The 21608-nt window shown below is 46.6% G+C and overlaps 1 protein-coding gene across 3 annotated transcripts in view; it reads left to right on the forward strand.

Moving 5' to 3' along the window:
* The window catches only part of gpd1c (glycerol-3-phosphate dehydrogenase 1c), a 47466-nt gene that overhangs the window by 24743 nt on the left and 1115 nt on the right, over window positions 1-21608 (forward strand). For all 3 annotated transcript variants that reach the window (XM_072508706.1, XM_072508704.1, XM_072508705.1), the window contains 3 exons: window positions 2538-2650; window positions 11424-11657; window positions 14007-14113. In XM_072508706.1, coding sequence (XP_072364807.1) covers window positions 2538-2650; window positions 11424-11657; window positions 14007-14113 — 454 coding nt within the window. The remainder of the gene's footprint in view (window positions 1-2537; window positions 2651-11423; window positions 11658-14006; window positions 14114-21608) is intronic.

The following is a 21608-nucleotide window of genomic DNA, read 5'->3' on the forward strand; positions in this document are numbered from 1 at the left end:
ATGTAGCTCTATTTTTCACTGCATGTTGCTATATGTGCTAAATGAGTTTACGTTGCCTATTTGGACAAGGTAAGAGTTGGGATTTTCTTTTGCAATGATGGTTCTTTGTGGTTTGTGTGTTTACACTGGGCTTGTGTGTTGAAGGGGATTTCTTTGTTTTCCTGGGACTGGGTGGGGGGAGGGAATTGGAGGGAAGTGGGGCCTGGTGAGAGACCCCCGGTTAGGATAGTTACGTGAAATGTGAGGGGTTTGTTGGAGGGAGGTTTTTCAGGGCCATCTCGGTGGTAGTGCTCGTGAACTTGGAGCCAGGGACACTAGAAGCCATTTTTGGGGGTCAGACCGGCTCAGGCGGCAGACGGGTGCGGGGCAGAAGTTGTTAACCTTTGCCTCGCTCTTTGCCTAGAGGTGGGTTCTGTTGGGGTGGAGGTCAGCTTCTCCATCCTGTGACACGGCTTGGCGGGGGTAGGGGACCCACTTGAGTTTCTTTGACTCTCGGGAAAGTGAAGTCTCAGCCGAAGGGGGTGAAGGAAGGGTTTCACAATTCATGAGGACTGTTTATTATGCATTTCCGAGAATTGGTTGACGTTGAACATTAGGGAGGGGGGGAGAGGGGGGGTTGGCAGTATTGTTGTCTTTGGTTACAATGTTTACGGATTGTTAATTTGTGGGTTTTTTTTTACCTGGAATGTACGGGTGGATATTTTGGTCTGTATATTAAGCGGGGGGGGGGGGGGGGTTTGTGTGTGGGGGATTGTTATTATATTTGTTTTTGTTTGTTTTTTTCTTTGGTTGTTTATTGATAATGTTGAAAATGAGGAGAATAAAATTATTTTTTTTTAAAACCATCTGGTTCACTAATGTTCTTTAGGGAAGGAAATCTGTCATCCTTACCTGGACTGGCTGACATGTGACTCCAGACCCACAGCAATGTGGTTGATTCTTAACTGCCCCCTCAAGGGCAATTATGGATGGGCAATAAATGCTGGCACAGCCTGCGACACCCACTTCCCATGAAGGAATAAACAAAATGTCCAGTCTTCGCTGCTGATGTCCCCCGGAAGCCTATTTGTATCCTGCCTCCCATTGCGTCCTTTTGCCACTTCCTCTGGCTTCCTGCCACTGAGGCCTCAGGAGGGGTCTCGGCACCCAATGGTCTGGTTGACGATCGGTTGAGGACACCTGAGCCCGCTCCTGGTGTCCATCTCCGATGGTGTGGTCTGCATTTACCCCCTTACCAAATAAGGTAATGGTGGGAACTCTGGGTGCCCGCGAGTCTGGCTCAATCTGGGTTACGGATAATAGGCCGGTGGATATCAATAGTGTGTGATGATCTCTTGATGGGCGAGTTGACTGGGCAAGTCCAGACATGTCCAGGCTGCATGACTTTGAGTTCTGTATATTCGAGCTTGGCCAAGTCCGAATTCCCTGCAGGCCATTCGCTGGAGCTGACTGCAGTTTAAAAGTGTCCAATTCTTTCGTTTAGGATATCCAATTTTAATTGGGCTCAAAACTAGGTCCTGTCAGGCTACCACAGATTCTTGATGAGCAAGGGGCTGAAAGGTTATTGGGATAGCCGGGAATGTGGAGTTGAGGTTATAATTAGATCAGCCATGAGCATAATTAATGGTGAGCAGGCTGCTGAGTGATCTACTGCTGCTCCTAATTCATTGTTTGCATTTTGAGTTGGTGAAGGGGTAGGTGGGTGAGTGGATAGATTGATGTAGGTTGGTAAGTGGAAGATATCAATCTCAGTTTTTAAATTTTCAATAGCAGCAACAAACATTTTAAGAAGGGAAAAAAGACTGGGATTTTTGAAAAGTAATTGACATTTTCTTGGATCTTGTTTCAAAATTTAAAAAAAATAAAAATTTAGAGTACCCAATTCTTCTTTTCCCAATTAAGGGGCAATTTAGCGTGGCCAACAACCCAAAGATGTGCAGGGCCACACTAAATTGCCCCGTAATTGGAAAGAAAATGAATTGGGTACTCTAAATTTAAATTTAAAAAAAATTTAGCATGGCCAATTCACCTACCCTGCACATCTTTTTTGGTTGTGGGGGTGAGACCCACACAGACACAGTTGGATCCTGGTTTTAAGGTGAAAAATCTAAAGTATGAGTTCTCTCGTGATGTATGGGATTTTCACACAAGAAATAATGTAATAAATTCTCTTTAGCCCTGGTTTTGGTGTCACAACCCTATGGTTTCTGTGGTGATGGGAGAATAATACGTGGATCATATTTTGCTAAGATTGGTGATTTTGATAGAAGCATTGACTATAAATTTTCTGTTACCAATTATCCAAATGACAGTATCCTGCTTCTCAGCAATGTTTCCAGCAGCACTCGGTCATGCATTGTTGTGAAAAACTAAAAGGAGCACTGAACTTGTGTATTGCAAGAGAACTTTGTGAACTGATTAAATGTTCAGTATTTACAGGTGGTGTTTTAGCTGCTCATGCCCAGTTGTGTGAATTTTGAGTTGGCAGTAGATTTTAAATTCTATGAGAATAACTAAGTCAGTCATTTTTTGATCAGGCAGCAAAAATGTGCAAAATGGAAACCTTTTCAAAGAACTGTTGCAGACATCCAATTTTCGGATAAGTGTGGTGGAAGATGCGGATACTGTGGAACTATGTGGAGCACTAAAGGTAAGAAAATATCGAAGTTTGGAATTTTTTGTAAGAGTTTAAATCTTTCTCCTCCTAACATTGACCAATCCCAGCTCTGGGTCACTGTCCTTGTGGAGTTTGCACATTGCATTTGAACTGACTTCCAATATACACACTTGGTGATGGATGTTTGGAACTAATAGTCCACCCTCAGTGGTGCACTCAATCATCTAACATCTAAACCAGGCAAGTCCACAATACCACAGGGCATTGCTGACGATTAAATGGCATTAATGGAACCTGGGGGAAGAGTTTTCCCCACTTTGCTGCAGATAATCCTGCAAAACAATGCCCTATTTTACCAAGTGGTGTTAACTGGATGGACAATGGGAAGTTAACTATGTTTTGCACTTGAATCCAATTTATGCAAGTGTAGGAAGCTTAAGTGCACTTTTTTTCCCAAAAATATTTTTATTCGAGGCTTTTTAAAGATATGCACAAAAATATCAGAAGACCAATCAACCTGAACCAACAGTCACAAATCCCCAACCTCCCTCGATACCAACACCCCACCGCATCCTGCCGTCCCAATTTTTACCCCCTTGCCTCCTCCCCCCAACCCCCTCAATCCCTGCTAGCCCCTCAATCCTCCTTGAAGAAATCAATGAACGGGTTCTACGTCCAGATGAACCCTTCTACCGGCCCCCGCAAAGCAAACTTGACCTTCTTCAACCGCAGGAATTCTGCCAGGTCACTCACCCATACCCGGCCGCGGCGGCTCCGAGTCCTGTCAACACAACAAAATCCGTCTCTGGATTATCAGGGAGGCAAAGGCCAATACATCGGCTTCTCTCCCCACTTGGACTCCCGGATCTTCCGACACACCGAATATCGCCACCTCCGGACTCTGGGTCATCCCAAAACCCGGGCACCTTGGCACTGCCAGCCTGGCAATGCCCCTGCCAGTGTGTCCAGGTGACACTACACGTGTGCTAGACAGGCAGTACTGCGGTGCCCAGGTGGCATCAGGTGCTTGGATCCCACCCTGCCCAGAGCCCGACCACCCAGGGGCTCCCAATTGCCTGGGAGATGCCTCCCAAGTGCCAGTACACCTGATCCACGTTGGTGGAGACCAGTGCTAAATGGCGCTCGCTCAGGGTCTCCAAGGCGCAGGTTCAATCCCACGTCTTGGGTAACTCCAACGCGAGCATATTAAGTGAACCTGACTGCACACTTCAATATGCAAATCTGGTTTCCACTATTGTGGACAGGATCCAGATCACGAAACCTCGAGATTAGATCTTGCGAGGTGTAACAAGACCAAGAAAGTCCTCTTGCGAGATTTAATGACCTTTTCGCATCCTGAGTCAGGCGCAACAAAGCCGGTAGATCGAGGCCAGAGAGAAACTGTCCATTTCTCTTACTATTTAAAAAATTTTTTAAAGTGCCCAATTTCTTTTTCCAATTTAGCGTTGCCAATCCACCTACCCTGCACATCTTTGGGTTGTGGGGGTGAGACCTACACAGACACGGGGAGCATGTGTCAACTCCACACGGACAGTGATACGGGACCGGGATCGAACCAGGGTCCTCGGTTCCGTGAGGCAGCAGTGCTAACCACTGCATCATCATGCCGCCTCCTCCACTTACTATCTTAATCTTAGATCAAATCACCCCATAGTCTTCTAAATTCCAGGATATACAACCCTATCCCTCAGAGAATCATAGAAACCCAACAGTACAAAAGGAGGCCTTTCATCCCATAAAGCCTGCACCGACCCTGCAAAAGAGTACTCCACCTAGACCTAATCCCCTGCCTTATCCTCGTAACCCACCTAGCCTTTGGAGGCTAAGGGGCAATTTAGCATGGTCAATCCACCTAACCTGCATATCTTTGGACTGTGGGAGGAAAACGGGGGAAACCTATGCAGACATGGGGGGAATGTGCAAACTCAACACAGTCATCCAGTTGAACCCGCATCCCTGGCACTGTGAGGCAGCAGTGCTAACCACTGTGCTGCCCCAGAGTCCAGGTTTTATTCTGCTAAATCTATGCTGTGCTCCCTCCAAGGCCAGTATATCCTTTCTGAAGTCATTGTCTACAATTGCACACAGTATTCCAGGTATGGTCTAACCAGGGCTTTGTATAGTTGAAATTTGACTTGTACCCCCTCATACTATTCCTCGATGTTTAAAGGGTAGCATTCCATTAACCCTTTTTAAATTTTTGTAACTGTTCATGGCTTTTTAGTGATCTAGGTACCTGGGCCTCCCAAGTCTCTTTGGCCTCCCCGTCTGTAGTTTTTTACCATATAGAAATAACCCTGGTCTATCCTTTTTTTTAATGTACAAAGAGCATGACCTCCCGTTACTCACAATTTGCCACAGTTTTGCCCATTCACTTAATCTATCAATATCTCTTTGTCACATTACACTCTTCTCCCCACAACACTGCCAATTTTTGTGCTATCAGCAAATTTGGATATTCTTTCCCATCATCTAAGCTAGGGTTTTTCAAAGTGGGGAGCGAGACCCGCGGGTGGGTCGTGAGCTGGTGTCAGATGGGTCGTGGAGTTCAGGGTCACAAAAAATGTGAACGGCAAGCACCAGAATGAATTAGGGCAGAAAAAGAACAGAGAATGTCATTTGAAGTTTAGGCAAGAAATGAGAGTAGACCAGGAGTGAGGCGCATACCGCTATTTATTGTACAGGAGAGCTGAAGGCGGGGAATGCAGATTACAGAGGGAAGCAGATGTTGCTTATGATAATTCTCAGCAAAGTTGCAATTATCAATCATCCCGATTGCAGAAATGGCTCATGAGAGCGCGGCAATAATGTATTTGAATGTGCGATTGCCGCTGGTTGGAAAGGGGCAGCTGGGAGAGTTGCTACCATTGCACGGTGGCGCAGTGGTTAGCACTGCTGCTTGACGGCGCCGAGGTCCCAGGTTCGATCCCAGCCCTGGGTCACTGTCCGTGTGGAGTTTGCACATTCTCCCCATGTCTGTGTGGGTCTCACCCCCACAACCCAAAAGACGTGCAGGCCATGTAAAAAAAAATTGGGTACTCTAAATTAAAAAAAAAAAATCTTACGCTGTGAATAAAAATGGTGCATTCTTGGGGCCCTGACACAGATCGGTGTAGGACATCACTCATCACATCCTGCCAATTAGATTACTAGCGTATTATCCCTACATACTGATTCCTGCTGCTCAGCTAATTTCATAGTTCTGTTTCAACTTTAGCTCACAGTCTGTTGTGAGAGACTTTATCAAATGCCTTCTGGAAGTTCATGTAAATGACACCCTTTCTTTAATCATCTCCTGCGGCTTGGTTTTGAGACCCTTAACCGTGCAATGGGTAAATCAGGTTTTTAAAAATTAAATGACTTTATTGAAAAATAAATTACACTACAATGTAAATTGCAATACTTTACAGTAGTAGTCTTCACTATCATTTTGTTTTTTGATATTTGATCCAAAATCTGAATTTTGATGTCAGTACAGATATATATTTTCCATGTGGAGTTTGCACATTCTCCCCCATGTCTGCGTGGGTCTCACCAGGATAGGTGGATTGGCCACGCAAAATTGCCCCTTAATCGGAAAAAAATAATTGGTTACTTTAAATTTCTAAAAAAGTACAGATATATATTTAAACAAACAAGCTTGCTTGCTGCCGTGGCGCAGCAAGTTAGCACAGTTGCTTCACAGCTCCAAGGTCCCAGGTTCGATTCTGGCTTGTGCCACTGTCTGTGCGGAGTCTGCATGTCTCCTCGTGCCTGCGTGAGTATCCTCCGGGTGCTCCGGTTTCCTCCCGCAGTCCAAAGATGTGCAGGTTAGGTGGATTGGCCATGATAAATTGCCCTTAGCGTCCAAAATTGCCCTTAGTGTTGGGTGGGGTCACTGGGTTATGGGGATAGGGTGGAGGTGTTGACTTTGGGTGGGGTGCTCTTTCCAAGAGCCGGTGCAGACTCGAAGGGCTGAATGGCCTCCTTCTGCATTGTAAATTCTATGAAATTCTAACAGCATCTTAGAAGATAAATGGAAGTTGTGGTTAAATACTTTCTGGAACTTGGTGTACTTGTGAAATATAGGCTGGAGTTCTCCGGCTTTTGGGATCCTCTTTTACCGCTGGCAGCACACCCTCGCCCGTGGGTTTCCCAGCAGAGTGACGTGGCTTCAATGGGAAATCACGTTGACCAGCGGCGGGAAGAGAGAATCCTGTCGCCAGCGAACGGCACGACGTCGAGAAACACTGTGCTGGGTGACCGGAGAATCCCGCCCATTATCTGTCTTTTCTCTTTTCAGAAGGCATCAGGGCTGCTGATTATTTTAGACCATAAGACATAGGAGCAGAATTAGGCCACTTGGCCCACCGAGTCTGCTCCGCCACTCAATCATGGCTGATATTTTCTCATCCCCATTCTCCTGCCTTCTCCCCATAACCCCTGATCCCCTTTAATCAAGAACCTATCTATCTCTGTCTTAAAGACACTCAGTGAATTGGCCTCCACAGCCTTCTGCGGCAAAGAGTTTCACAGATTCACCACCCTCTGGCTGAAGAGATTCCTCCTCATCTCTGTTTCAAAGGATCGTCCCTTTAATCTGAGATATTGTCCTCTGGTTCTAGTTTTTCCTACAAGTGGAAACATGCTCTCCACGTCCACTCTATCCAGGCCTCGCAGTATCTTGTACGTTTCAATACGATCCCCTCTCATCCTTCTAAACTCCAACGAGTACAGACCCAGAGTCCTCAAACGTTCCTCATACGACATATTCCAGGGATCATTCTTGTAAACCTCCTCTGGACCCTTTCCAAGGCCAACACTTCCTTCCTTAGATATGGGGATTTTGACCATGTTCTGCTTCCCTGGTGTTTTTTTGATATAAAAACAAAAAATGCAGTAAATATTCAGTAGGTCTGACACCAGCTGTGGAGAGTGAAAGAAGAGTTAACGTTTCAGGGTGATGACTATTCAGAATAAGGAACAGCTAGAAATGTAACCGGTTTTAACCAAGCACAGAGTCAGTGAAAGGGTGGAATAAAGAACGAAAGCAAAGGTCTGTTGTAGAGTGGAAGTCCAGAGAGGTTAAATGACAAAAATAATAATGGTGCAAGGCAAAAGAGAGTGGTAATGGGGCGAGTAAAGATGTGTTTTGAGGAGGCGTGAAGGGTAAAATCATGAACAGCTCTCTAAAAAAGAAAAGAAAAAAGAGCGAGAAGCTAGAGCAAATAAACCAAAATCATCAAAGGAAAATGAACAAAATGTGGGCTGGGCACAATCCAAAGTGTTTGAACTCTGTTGATTTGGAAGGCTAATTGAAAGGTGCAGTGCTATTTTTCATACATTGATTTTTAATGGATTACTGCAGGAGGTTGCGGATACAGGTAACAATGGGAGCAAAGGTGAATAAATAAAATAACAAACAACTGGAAGCACAGGGTCGCACTTGCGGACTGAATAGAATTGTTCCACAAAGTGATAACCCAATCAGTGTTTGGTCTCCCTAGTGTAGAGGAAACAGCATTGAGAGAGGAAATACAGTTCTAAATTGAAAGAAGATCATATAAATTTCTATTTCATCTGGAAAGAGTGCTTGGAACCTTGGCTGATAAGAGAGTAAGTAAAAAGGTAGGTGTTGCATCTCCTGTGCTTCGTGGGCAGGTATTGTGGGGAGGGGATGTTTAGGTGATTGAGCAGTGGACCCACGGTGATGTGGAGGGAGTACTCACTTCAGAACACTGAAAATGCAGGGGCGAGCAGGATTTGTTTGGCAAATGTACTTGGTGGTTTGTAGCAACTTATTTTAAAATTTAAGAGTACCCAATTCTTTTTTTCCCAATTAAGGGGTACTTTAGCGTGGCCAATCCACCTACCCTGCACATCTTTGGGTTGTGGGGGTGAAACACATGGGGAGAATGTGCAACATATTCAAGCGTCTACACCAGGGCTCAAAATTTAAAAAAATTTCAAGGGCTCCTTTTTTTAAGGGGAAGAAAGCTGCTCTCTTAATTTTTTCAATGGCTACTTTTGATTTTTAGGGGCGCCATTTTCACTAACTCCTTTATGAGGTGATGCAGTCATGTAGTAATATTGCTGCATACTGTGGGTGCAATTTAAGGAAATTAAACCGTGTTGGGTGCGTTTAGTTGACTGTTTCCTGGCGCTGAATGACCCCGCTATCGAACGGGACTCTGCTTCATTTCAGGGTCTCGGCGAGGAATGCCCCACCAAGGCTGCACTCGGTCCCGTTTCCTGTAGAAACAAATTCTGCTCGACAGTGCAGGAAGAGATCGGGGCAACATTTTTAAATGGCGTCTCAATCTCGAGACCTCCCCCACCACCGCCTCCAGGCGCTCCCAATGCCCCAACTCACCTAGAAGGAGGTCATTGAGATCAGGGTGCTATTTTTTAAAGATTGCCCAGATCTCAAAATTAGGTTGAGGGTCCCGCACCTCCTACACCCATGGACATCACAAACCCCCAGCTGACATGGGCAACCTCCCCCATCATTAAATATCCACGTGACCACTATCCCAATCTATCCTCGTTGGCATTGGGGCAATAAACCCACCCCAGTGAACATACCCGTTATGGGGTCACTGAGGGGGACCCCATTCTTGAGGCCACCCCTCATTTTCAGTCCCCTCCCCCTTTCAGGCCCCCCCCCCCCATGCGCCCGCTTCAGTCCCTCACCCTTCACCCTGCCCCCACCATTCATACCCGCCCTTCCCCACCCATCCTTCATACCCACCGTTCTCACCCAAGCCCTTCATACACCTCCTTTATGTTCTCACTTCAAACCTCTTTCATGGGGATTGTCCTCCTCAGGCCCTGTCACTTAGCAATGCCACTTGGCACCAGGGCATTGTCCCTTGTCACCCGGTGGGACCAATGAATCCCGGCCGGGAGACTCTGGCTTCAAACGGGTCACGCATATTTAAATGATGGCGTGAACCGGATCGCGTCAGGCACAGTGGGTCAGGTGCATCCCGCTTGGCTTGGCACCCGACGCAAAACCCATTTTTTGGCGCTTCCTGCTATTCACCAGGAATAGTGGGATCGGCGATGGGTTCAGCACGGTGGAAAAATCGCGCCATATATTTTTTATTCCTCATGAAAAAATTTAGGTTTTCACAGTAGTTGTGTAAACTAGTGGCAGTATGGTGGCTCAGTGGTTAGTACTGCTGCCTCATGGCACCAAGGACCCGGGGTCGATCCTGGCCCCAGGTCACTTTCCGTGTAGAGTTTGCACATTCTCCCCATACCTGTGTGGGTCTCACCACCACAACCCAAAGATGTGCAGGCTAGGTGGATTGGCCAAGGTAAATTGCCCCTAATTGGAAAAATAAAATAATTTATTTTTAAAAATTGTGTAAACTGTTCGCAAGATACTAGACAAAAACATATATGGGCTAAAATATTAAAAGTATTACACACTAATGCAGAGGTAATAACTGATCAATATCCTTTCAGATCAGAACAGCACGGTGGCACAGTGGATAGCACTGCTCACTCACGGCGCCGAGGTCCCAGGTTCGATCTGGATCACTGTCCTTGAGGAGTTTGCACATTCTACCCTTGTTAGCGTGCATTTCGCCCCCGCAACCCAAAAATGTGCAGAGTGGATCGACCAGGGTAAATTGCCCCTTAATTGGAAAATATGAATTGGGTACTCTAAATTTATTAACAAAAAAGTATCCTTCCAGATCTCCACTGTTTATACCTCCCTCCCATTCGCTGGCTTCTTGCTGCTTCCCTTGCACCAATCCGCTCAACCCCCTAACACTTCTCAGCCCACCCTAAGCCCTCCTGTTCACCGACACCCCCTACTCCCATTGCTGCCTACTCACCACCCAAGTTGCCTCACTAGAGAGGCAGATAATGGAGGGAGCCAGAAGGGTGATAACTGAGGAAGCCTGAATGGGAAGGGGTTGGGATGGCGGCGAGAAGGAAGGGGAGGGAGGGCCATCAAGCAAGTGGCTGTGGGAGGCCCCTGGGGCAGAAGGGGGTGGAAGGGCAGGGTATGGGAAGACTGGCGAGGGCTGACGGGTTGTGGCATGGCTGGCTGGCTGGCAGGAGGTATATAGAACGACCAATTAGTGGAAACTAGCAAAGGGGGCTGAGATAGTGCTGATGAGCAAAATGACCGGAAGTCTATTAAAAGAATATACTGAATATTGAGCATGCCCAGTTACAGCGTGGTTCCTGGAACGGCTGCAAGGACTTTACCAAAGTGAAAATGGAGGCAGTGTTTTGAAGTTTTTGCCCGTCTTGGATTTTTCGTGGGCTATTTTCGAATTTCTGAGGGCAAATTTGTCTGTCACCTTTGTGTATTTCAAGACCTAATCTGCACAGTTGCCTTCGCCTGCCATGAATATTCAATCCTGGTTTTCCACCTTCCTGCTGCACAGAATTTCTTTCCGTTCCTCACTTATTTGATCTTGGCCAGTTTTTATCAATCCCAACTTTTAACTGCCCAACTTTAGCTCCAGTCCTAAACCTCCACAAGGTGTCACCTGTTGCTGGCCTATACCAAATTGGGTTAATCCACCTCCCATGCCCTTGCTGATCAACATTGGCTGATGTTCCAAAACCTCACACAAAATTCTCAGAACTTCTCAATGGCCTTCTTCCTCCCTATCTTTGTAACCTTCTGCAACCGACCCCTGGTAAGAGTAGTTTTTTTTTTGAGGTTGCAGTTGCTCTTTGAAGGAAAATGTGTCAATAAAATTTATGTAGCATGATTGTTATCTTGAATGTGGAAGCTGAATCATCTTCATCGAATGGCACTGACACTCTTTCACAGAACATTGTTGCTGTTGGTGCCGGGTTTTGTGATGGTCTGCGCTGTGGAGATAACACTAAAGCTGCAGTGATTCGCCTGGGGTTGATGGAGATGATTGCGTTTGCCAAACTCTTTTGCAAAGGAACGGTGTCTGAGACAACCTTCCTGGAAAGCTGTGGCGTTGCAGACGTTATTACAACTTGCTACGGTGGACGAAATCGCAAGATTGCAGAAGCTTTTGTAAAAACCGGAAAGGTACAGAGGGCATTTATTAATTGTGTGTTGTATTAAAACTTAAAGCAGATTCCAGATCTTTGAGCTAGCTGCTCTCTGTTGGAGTGGCAGTAAGGCTGTGGTGTTTTCCCTTGGGGTAAGGTGGGGAATTACATTTGAACAGGATTCCTTCTGCCAATTGTTATGCACTGACCCCTGTGTGAAGTATTTGCATGTGGATAGATTTGGGTTTGCCATTAGAGTTTATTCCCACAGTCAAGTAGCCTGCCAGTGTTTGACCATCTAGGCCAATGTAAAGAATGGTTAATTGAGCAAGACACTGGTGACAGTAGAGTGGTAAGCCAATTAAAATTGACACCTTCAGAAGGAGAGGTTTGTGGAAAAAAAATTGTGAAACTGATATAAACATTTGCAGCTCTTTCATGCAGAACTACTGCTTAAATATGCTATTACATAAAATAAAAACAGAATGGTGGCACGGTTAGCATTGAGGCTTCAGGACCCGGGTTCAATCCCGGCCCTGGGTCACTGTCCGTGTGGAGTTTGCACATTCTTCCTGTTTCTTTGTGGGTCTCACCCTCACAACCCAAAGGTGTGCAGGGTAGGTGGATTGGCCAAGCTAAATTGTCCCTTAATTGGAAAAATCAAAAATCAATTTATTAACCAATTGGAAAAGTAAACATTTAAAAAAACAAATCTCTTCACACTTCATCTCTCCTGAGTAGTATCATAGATCATAGAATTTACAGTGCAGAAGGAGGCCATTCGGCCCATCGAGTCTGCACTGGCTCTTGGAAAGAGCACCCTACCCAAGGTCAACACCTCCACCCTATCCCCATAACCCAGTAACCCTACCCACACTAAGGGCAATTTTGGGCACTTAAGGGCAATTTATCATGGCCAATCCACCAAACCTGCACATCTTTGGACTGTGGGAGGAAACCGGAGCACCCGGAGGAAACGCACACGGGGAGGATGTGCAGACTCCGCACAGACAGTGACCCAAGCCGGAATCGAACCTGGGACCCTGGAGCTGTGAAGCAATTGTGCTATCCACAATGCTACCGTGCTGCCCATTAGTACTACACTCCGTATTCTCACCCTATGCCTATGTATTTACATTGTGTATTTATGTATGTCATATGTTTTATCATGTACAGAATGATCTGTTTGGACTGTACACAGTCTTTACACTGTACCTCGGTACACATGACAATAAATCAAATCCAAATAAATAAATAAAAACAGAACACTCTGGGTAAACTCAGCAGGTCTAGCAGAATCTGTAGAGAGAGAAAAATAGAGTTAATGTTGTTTGAGTCCTTATGACGCTTCTACAGAAGGTAGCACAGTGGTTAGCACTGTTGCTTCACAGCATCAGGGACCCAGGTTTGATTCCTGGCTCGGGTCACTGTCTGTGCAGAGTCTGCACGTTCTCCCTGTGTCTGTGTGGGTTTCCTCCGGGTGCTCCGGTTTTCTCCCACAAGTTCCAAGAGACATTCTTGTTAGGTGAATTGGACATTTGGAATTCTCCCTCAGTGTACCCGAACAAGGGAGAATTCCAAATGTCCAATTCACCTACCGGATTTTCACAGTAACTTCACTGCAATGTTAACATAAGCCTACTTGTGACACTAATAAAGATTATTATTATTAATACACTATATATATATTTATATAGTGTATTCCACAATCATGAGAACTTACAGCCAATAAAGTGCTCTTGAAGTGTAGCCATTAATATAACATAGAAAGCGGCATCCAATTTATGTACAGAAAACTCCCACAAATAGCAGTGTGATAATGATCAGATCTGTTTTTGTAATTTTGGTTAAGGAAACAATATGCACCTGGACACTGGGCATAACGTGGAATAGTGCCATTGGATCTGAGAAGGCATTGGCTGGTTTCATCCGAAATATAGTGGGCGGGATTCTCCGTCCCGCCGCACCACATTTCTGTCCCGACTGGCCGGCAGGATTCTCCGTTACACCGGCCGGTCAATGGGAAACCCCATTGTGGGGCAACCCCATGCCGTCGGAAAACTCCCAGGCGCTGGCATAACAGAGAATCCTGCTGGCGGAGAATGTCGGCCAGTACCTCTGACAGTGCAACATTCCCCCAGTCCTGCACTGGATTGACAACCTTGATTTTTGTTCTCCAGCTCAGGAGTGGAACTTGGTTCTGCACAGTAGAAAAGGTCATGGTACAATAATTTGTATTCCATATATATACTTATGAAGTATATATTTTTAATGAAAACATGGTGTGTAGATGAAGAGACATCAACCCACGATAATGTTAAGCTGTTGCATGAAGAATGATGTGACAGCGATGTGACAGCAATGTGCAGGTTTATTTTTTCTGCAGACTATTGAACAGCTGGAACAGGAGATGCTGAATGGCCAGAAGCTCCAGGGACCTCAAACTTCAGTAGAAGTGCACCAGATTCTCAAACAGAAGAAAATTGTGGATAAGTAAGTTGAACTTGGTTGTTCCTTACCTCTGTATTAGATTTGTGCCTCTTACTTATCTCCCCCCTTCCCCCGTTGGATATGCCAGTGCTGCTACTGGCCACATTTGCTACTATATCAGCGATGCTTTGATTGACATTTTTGGTGTTCTCGAAACACATTGACTGTGCCAGTTTGTTTTCTCCATCTGCTGCTCAGTACTCCGCCTTCTGATGTAGTCAGTGCTCATGGGCCCTAATAAAATATTACTGTGCAGAGACCATTGAAGAGAATCATAAAATAGTTACAGCACAGAAGGAGTCCTATCTGCCCAATTTGTTCACGGCATTCAACTAGTCCCACTCCCCCACCTTTTCCCCGTATTGCTGCAAGATTTTCTCTTCAGATAATTTCCTTTTAGTAGTCGCAACTCAATCCACCTCCACCACACTCTCGCACAGTGCATTCTAGATCCTAAACACCCATTGCGTTTTTAAAAATGTTTCACTACAGATCATTGGTGCTTCTTTTCCTAATCACCTTAAATTAGCATCCTCTGGTTCTCGATCCTCCCACCATTGAGAACAGTTTATCTCTGTCCAGACCCCTCATTATTTTGAAAACCTTTCTTAAATCACCTCTTGATTGTTTCTTCCTTAAGGAGAACACCCGGTTCTCTGGTTTCCTCCCACAAGTCCCAAAAGACGTGCTGTTTGGTAATTTGGACATTCTGAATTCTCCTTCTGTGTATCCGAACAGGCGCTGGAATGTGGCGACTAGGGGATTTTCACAGTAACTTCATTGCTGTGTCAATGTAAGCCTACTTGTGACAAAGCTCATCATAATTATAACAGCCCTGCAGCACTGAGCTCGTGTTTGCCTTTAACTGCACCTTTTCTGGGGTCTCCTTCAGCTCCTATGCTTCTACCCTTGAAACTGGCTGATGTTCGATTCCGGCTGCGGGTCACTGTCCGTGTGGAGTTTGCACATCCTCCCCGTATCTGCGTGGGTCTCACTCCCACAACAAAAGATGTGCAGGGCAGGTGAATTGGCTAAAATTGCCCCTTAATTTGAAAAAAGAATTGAATACTCAAAATTTATTTTAACATTCTAGTAAAGAGCTGGACATTGGACTCTCCAGGCCTCGGGGCAGGAATCCACACAGGTGTGGATTGATACAAGTTTTTGCCAGGGTGTCCCTGACGTGGTTGACCTCAGAGGGGGCCAAGGGTTAAGTAATTAATGTAGGTGCTCCTAAAGTCCATTGGAGGGTCTCCCTCCCCCCACAATCGGAACCCTGCCCCCACAATCGGAACCCTGCCCCCACAATCGGAACCCTGCCCCCACAATCGGAACCCTGCCCCCACAATCGGAACCCTGCCCCCACAATCGGAACCCTGCCCCCACAATCGGAACCCTGCCCCCACAATCGGAACCCTGCCCCCACAATCGGAACCCTGCCCCCACAATCGGAACCCTGCCCCCACAATCGGAACCCTGCCCCCACAATCGGAACCCTGCCCCACAATCGGAACCCTGCCCCCACAATCGGAACCCTGCCCCCACAATCGGAACCCTGCCCCCACAATCGGAACCCTGCCCCACAATCGGAACCCTGCCCCCACAATCGGAACCCTGCCCCCACAATCGGAGCCCCCCCCCAACACAATCGGAACCCTCCCCCCCCCCCCACAATCAGAACCCCCCCCCAACAATCTGAACCCTCACCCCACAATTGGAACCCTCCCCCCACAATCGGAACCCCCCCCCCCTCCCCACACATTCGGAACCCTCCCCCACAACCTGAACCCTCCTCCCAAACCAGAGCCCTCCCCCCACAATCGGAACACTTTCTCTCTCTCTTTCCCCCCCCCCCCCCCACACACACACAATTGGAACCCTCGCCCCCCCCCCCCGCCCCCCACACAATCGGAACCCTCCTCCTCTCTCCCCCCCCCCCCCCCAATCGGAGCTCCTCCCCCCTCCAATCGATGCCCTCCACCCTCCCCCCCCCCCCCCCCAAAATCGGTGCCCCCCCCCAAAACGGAGCCCTCGCCCCCCCCTCCCCTCCAAATCGGAGAACTCTTCTCCCCCCCCCCCCAACAAATCGGAGACCCCCCCACTCCCCCAATCGGGTATTCTAAATTTTAAAAAGAAATTTGATGCTTGCCTTAAATTCTTTAATTAATCACAGATGGTGGCTTCTCCCTTTAGAATTGTTCTTTATAGTAGGAATATACTTTCTGAGTATTCTGAAATATCCCCTTTAATGTTTGCCATTGCTTCTCTATTGATGTATCCCCTAGCCTAGTGTCCCAGTTCACTACAGCTAGCTCAGCTTTCATGCCCACATAGTTGCCCTTATTTTAAGTTTAAAATACTAGCCTTAGACTCACTCTTTTCTCTTTCAATTGGGACGTTAAATTTAGACACATTGTGGTCGCTGTTACCTAGGGGTGCCTTCACCCTTGAGGTCATTAATTAATCCTTTAATATTATGTAACACTAAGTCTAACATAACCTCCTCTCCGGTTAGTTCCAGAGTGTGGTACTCTGAGAAACCGTCCCGAAAGCATTGTATGAACACCTCATTCAGACTATTGCTGGCAATCTGTTTTTTCCAGTTGAAATGTAGATTAAAAGCCCCATGATTATTGCTGTCCGTTTATCATAAGCACCCAATACTTTGTTCCACATTGTGGTTACAGTTTAGGGACCTCTAGACTACTCACACTAGCGACTTCTTTCCACGACCATTCATCATCTCCATGTGCACTGATTCTAAATCCTAGGGCAGGATTCTCCGACCCCCCGCCGGGTCCGAGAATCGCCTGGGGGCGGCTTGAATCCCGCTCCCGCTGGCCGCTGAATTCTCCGGCACCGAAAATACGACGAGGGGAGGAATCGCGCCTTGTCGGTCGGCGGGCCCCCCCACCCCCCGGCAATTTTCAGGCCCGCGACGGGCTGAAGTCCCGCTGCTGTCATACCAGTCCCGCCGGCAAGAATCAAACCACCTACCTTACCGGCGGGACTGGCAGCGTGGGCAGGCTCCGGGGTCCTGTGGGGGGGCGCGGGGCGATCTGGCCCCGGGGGGTGCCCCCACGGTGGCCTGGCCTGCGATCGGGCCCCACCGATCTGCGGGCAGGCCTGTGCCGTGGGGGCACTCTTTTCCTTCCGTCTCGGCCATGGCCTCCGCGATGGCCTCGGCGGAAGTGACCCCCCCCTCTGCACATGCGGGGGATGACGTCAGCAGCCGCTGACGCTCCCGCGCATGCGTAGACCTCTGGCGGCGTCCCTTTGACCCCGGCTGGCGTGGCGCCAAAGGCCTTTCCCGCTGGCCGGTGGCACGCCAACCACTCCGGCGCGGACCTAGCCCCTCAAGGTGAGGGCTTGGCCCCTAAAGGTGCGGGGAAATCTGCACCTTTGGGGCGGCCCAACGCCGGAGTGGTTCCAGCCACTCCATCCCGCCAGGACCCCCCACCCCGCTGGGTAGGGGAGAATCCCGGCCACGATCTCCTGAACCAAGGCCATCTCTTTTTTTAAAAATAAATTTAGAGTACCCAATTAATTTTTTTCCAATTAAGGGGCAATTTAGCATGGCCAATCCACCTAGCCTGCACATTTTTGGGTTGTGGGGGCGAAACCCACGCAAACACGGGGAGAATGTACAAACTCCACACAGACAGTGACCCAGAGCCGGGATCGAATCTGGGACCTCGGCGCCGTGAGGCAGCAGGGCTAACCCACTGCGCCACCGTGCTGCCCCTAAGTTCTTCTCTAACAATTGCACCAATGATGTGGAGATGCCGCCGTTGGACTGGGATGAGCACAGTAAGAAGTCTTACAACACCAGGTTAAAGTCGAACAGGTTTGTTTCGATGTCACTAGTTTTCGGAGCGCTGCTCCTTCCTCAGGCTTCTTCCTCATTCACCTGAGGAAGGAGCAGTACTCCGAAAGCTAGTGTTTGAAACAAACCTGTTGGACTTTAACCTGGTGTTGTAAGACTTCTTACTGTAATTGCACCAATGCCACCATTGATCAACAGTACTACCCCTCCACTTTTACCCACCTTCCTCGTGTTCTTTAATTAATGTGGCAGGGGGATGGGAACCGATGCAGGAAGTTGGAAGGTAGTAAAACAGGGACAGAAGTAAAAGGCAGTAAGGGGGAAAGTGTAAGGCAGAGAAGCCATAGTCAAAAATCAAAAAGGGCGACAGTACAAGGTACAGTGACTGAGGGGAGCTCAGTGAATAGGACCAGGAATACTAAAAGAAATAAAACGGGAAGTGAAAACATTAATGGTAAGCGACGCGCGGCAGGTTGTTGCATGAAGATATGGGTTCAACAACAAGGAAAATTAGGAGAAAGGTTAAGAGGAAATATAACTTAGGAGAGGTTACTGATCGAGATGTTAAGATTCAGAACAGAGGTAAAAAAGCCAACATAAGTGTACTTTACCTGAATGCTCGTAGTATTCGGAATAAGGTAAATTAGTTGATGGCGCAAATCATCGTGAATGACTATGATTTAGTGGCCATTACTGAAACATGGTTAAAGGATGGTCACGACTGAGAGTTAAATATCCGAGGGTATCAAACTTTTCGGAAGGACAGAGTGGATGGTAAGGGAGGTGGTGTAGCTCTGTTATTTAAGGATGACATCCGGGCAACAGTAAGGGATGACATCGGTGCTATGGAGGATAAGGTTGAATCCATTTGGGTGGAAATCAGGAATAGTAAGGTGAAAAAGTCACTGACAGGAGTAATCTATAGGCCACCAAATAGTAACATTATGGTGGGGCAGGCAATAAACAAAGAAATAACAGATGCATGTAGAAATGGTACAGCAGTTATCATGGGGGATTTTAATCTACATGTCGATTGGTTTAACCAGGTCGGTCAAGGCAGCCTTGAGGAGAAGTTTATAGAATGTATCCGCGATAGTTTCCTAGAACAGTATGTAATGGAACCTACGAGGGAACAAGCGGTCCTAGATCTGGTCCTGTGTAATGAGACAGGATTGGTTCAGGATCTCATAGTTAGGGATCATCTCGGAAGGAGCGATCACAATATGGTGGAATTTAAAATACAGATGGAGGGTGAGAAGGTAAAATCAAGCACTAGTGTTTTGTGCTTAAACAAAGGAGATTACAATGGGATGAGAGAAGAACTAGCTAAGATAGACTGGGAGCAAAGACTTTATAGTGAAACAGTTGAGGAACAGTGGAGAACCTTCCAAGTGATTTTTCACAGTGCTCAGCAAAGGTTTATACCAACAAAAAGGAAGGACGGTAGAAAGAGGGAAAATTGACCGTGGATATCTAAGGAAATAAGGGAGAGTATCAAATTGAAGGAAAAAACATACAAAGTAGCAAAGATCAGTGGGAGACTAGAGGACTGGGAAATCTTTAGGGGGCAACAGAAAGCTACTAAAAAAGCTATAAAGAAGAGTAAGATAGATTATGAGAGTAAACTTGCTCAAAATATAAAAACAGATAGTAAAAGTTTCTACAAATACATAAAACAAAAAAGAGTGGCTAAGGTAAATATTGGTCCTTTAGAGGATGAGAAGGGAGATTTAATAATGGGAGATGAGGAAATGGCTGAGGAACTGAACAGGTTTTTTGGGTCGGTCTTCACAGTGGAAGACACAAATAACATGCCAGTGACTGATGGAAATGAGGCTATGACAGGTGAGGACCTTGACAGGATTGTTATCACCAAGGAGGTAGTGATGGGCAAGCTAATGGAAATTGCAAATGCACTAGTGATAATTTACCAAAATTCACTAGACTCTGGGGTGGTCCCGGCAGATTGGAAATTAGCAAACGTGACATCACTGTTTAAAAAAGGAGGTAGGCAGAAAGCGGGTAATTATAGGCCAGTGAGCTTAACTTCGGTAGTAGGGAAGATGCTGGAATCTATCATCAAGGAAGAAATAGCGAGGCATCTGGATGGAAATTGTCCCATTGGACAGACGCAGCATGGGTTCATAAAGGGCAGGTCGTGCCTAACTAATTTAGTGGAATTTTTTGAGGACATTAACAGTGCGGTAGATAACGGGGAGCCAATGGATGTGGTATATCTGGATTTCCAGAAAGCCTTTGACAAGGTGCCACACAAAATGTTGTTGCATAAGATAAAGATGCATGGCATTAAGGGGAAAGTAGTAGCATGGATAGAGGATTGGTTAATTAATAGAAAGCAAAGAGTGGGGATTAATGGGTGTTTCTCTGGTTGGCAATCAGTAGCTAGTGGTGTCCCTCAGGGACCAGTGTTGGGCCCACAACTGTTCACAATTTACATAGATGATTTGGAGTTGGGGACCAAGGGCAATGTGTCCAAGTTTGCAGACGATACTAAGATAAGTGGTAAAGCAAAAAGTGCAGAGGATACTGGAAGTCTGCAGAGGGATTTGGATAGGCTAAGTGAATGGGCTAGGGTCTGGCAGATGGAATACAATGTTGACAAATGTGAGGCTATCCATTTTGGTAGGAATAACAGCAAAAGGGATTATTATTTAAATGATAAAATATTAAAACATGCTGCTGTGCAGAGAGACCTGGGTGAGCTAGTGCATGAGTCGCAAAAAGTTGGTTTTCAGATGCAACAGGTGATTAAGAAGGCAAATGGAATTTTGTCCTTCATTGCTAGAGGGATGGAGTTTAAGACTAGGGAGGTTCTGCTGCAATTGTATAAGGTGTTAGTGAGGCCACACCTGGAGTATTGTGTTCAGTTTTGGTCTCCTTACTTGAGAAAGGACGTACTGGCACTGGAGGGTGTGCAGAGGAGATTCACTAGGTTAATCCCAGAGCTGAAGGGGTTGGATTACGAGGAGAGGTTGAGTAGACTGGGACTGTACTCGTCGGAATTTAGAAGGATGAGGGGGGATCTTATAGAATCATATAAGGTTATGAAGGGAATAGATAGGATAGATGCGGGCAGGTTATTTCCACTGGCGGGTGAAAGCAGAACTAGGGGGCATAGCCTCAAAATAAGGGGAAGTAGATTTAGGACTGAGTTTAGGAGGAACTTCTTCACCCAAAGGGTTGTGAATCTATGGAATTCCTTGCCCAGTGAAGCAGTAGAGGCTCCTTCATTAAATGTTTTTAAGATAAAGATAGATAATTTTTTGAAGAATAAAGGGATTAAGAGTTATGGTGTTCGGGCCGGAAAGTGGAGCTGAGTCCACAAAGGATCAGCCATGATCTCACTGAATGGTGGAGCAGGCTCGAGGGGCCAGATGGCCTACTCCTGCTCCTAGTTCTTATGTTCTTATATCATACACCATATTTAAAGCGAGGTGGTGGAATAGTGGTATTGTCACTGGACTAGGAATCCAGAGACCCAGAGTAATGCTCTGGAGACCCAAGGTCAAATCCCACCACTGCTTGTGGTGACATTTGAATTCAGTAAAAGTCTGGATTTAACAGTCTAATGATGACCATGAAACCCTCGATTGTTGTAAAACCCATCTGATTCACTAATGTCCTTTAGGGAAGTAAACCTGCCATCGTAAC

This window comes from Scyliorhinus torazame, chromosome 6 (assembly GCF_047496885.1).
Source record: "Scyliorhinus torazame isolate Kashiwa2021f chromosome 6, sScyTor2.1, whole genome shotgun sequence".
NCBI classification, from domain to species: Eukaryota; Metazoa; Chordata; class Chondrichthyes; order Carcharhiniformes; family Scyliorhinidae; genus Scyliorhinus; species Scyliorhinus torazame.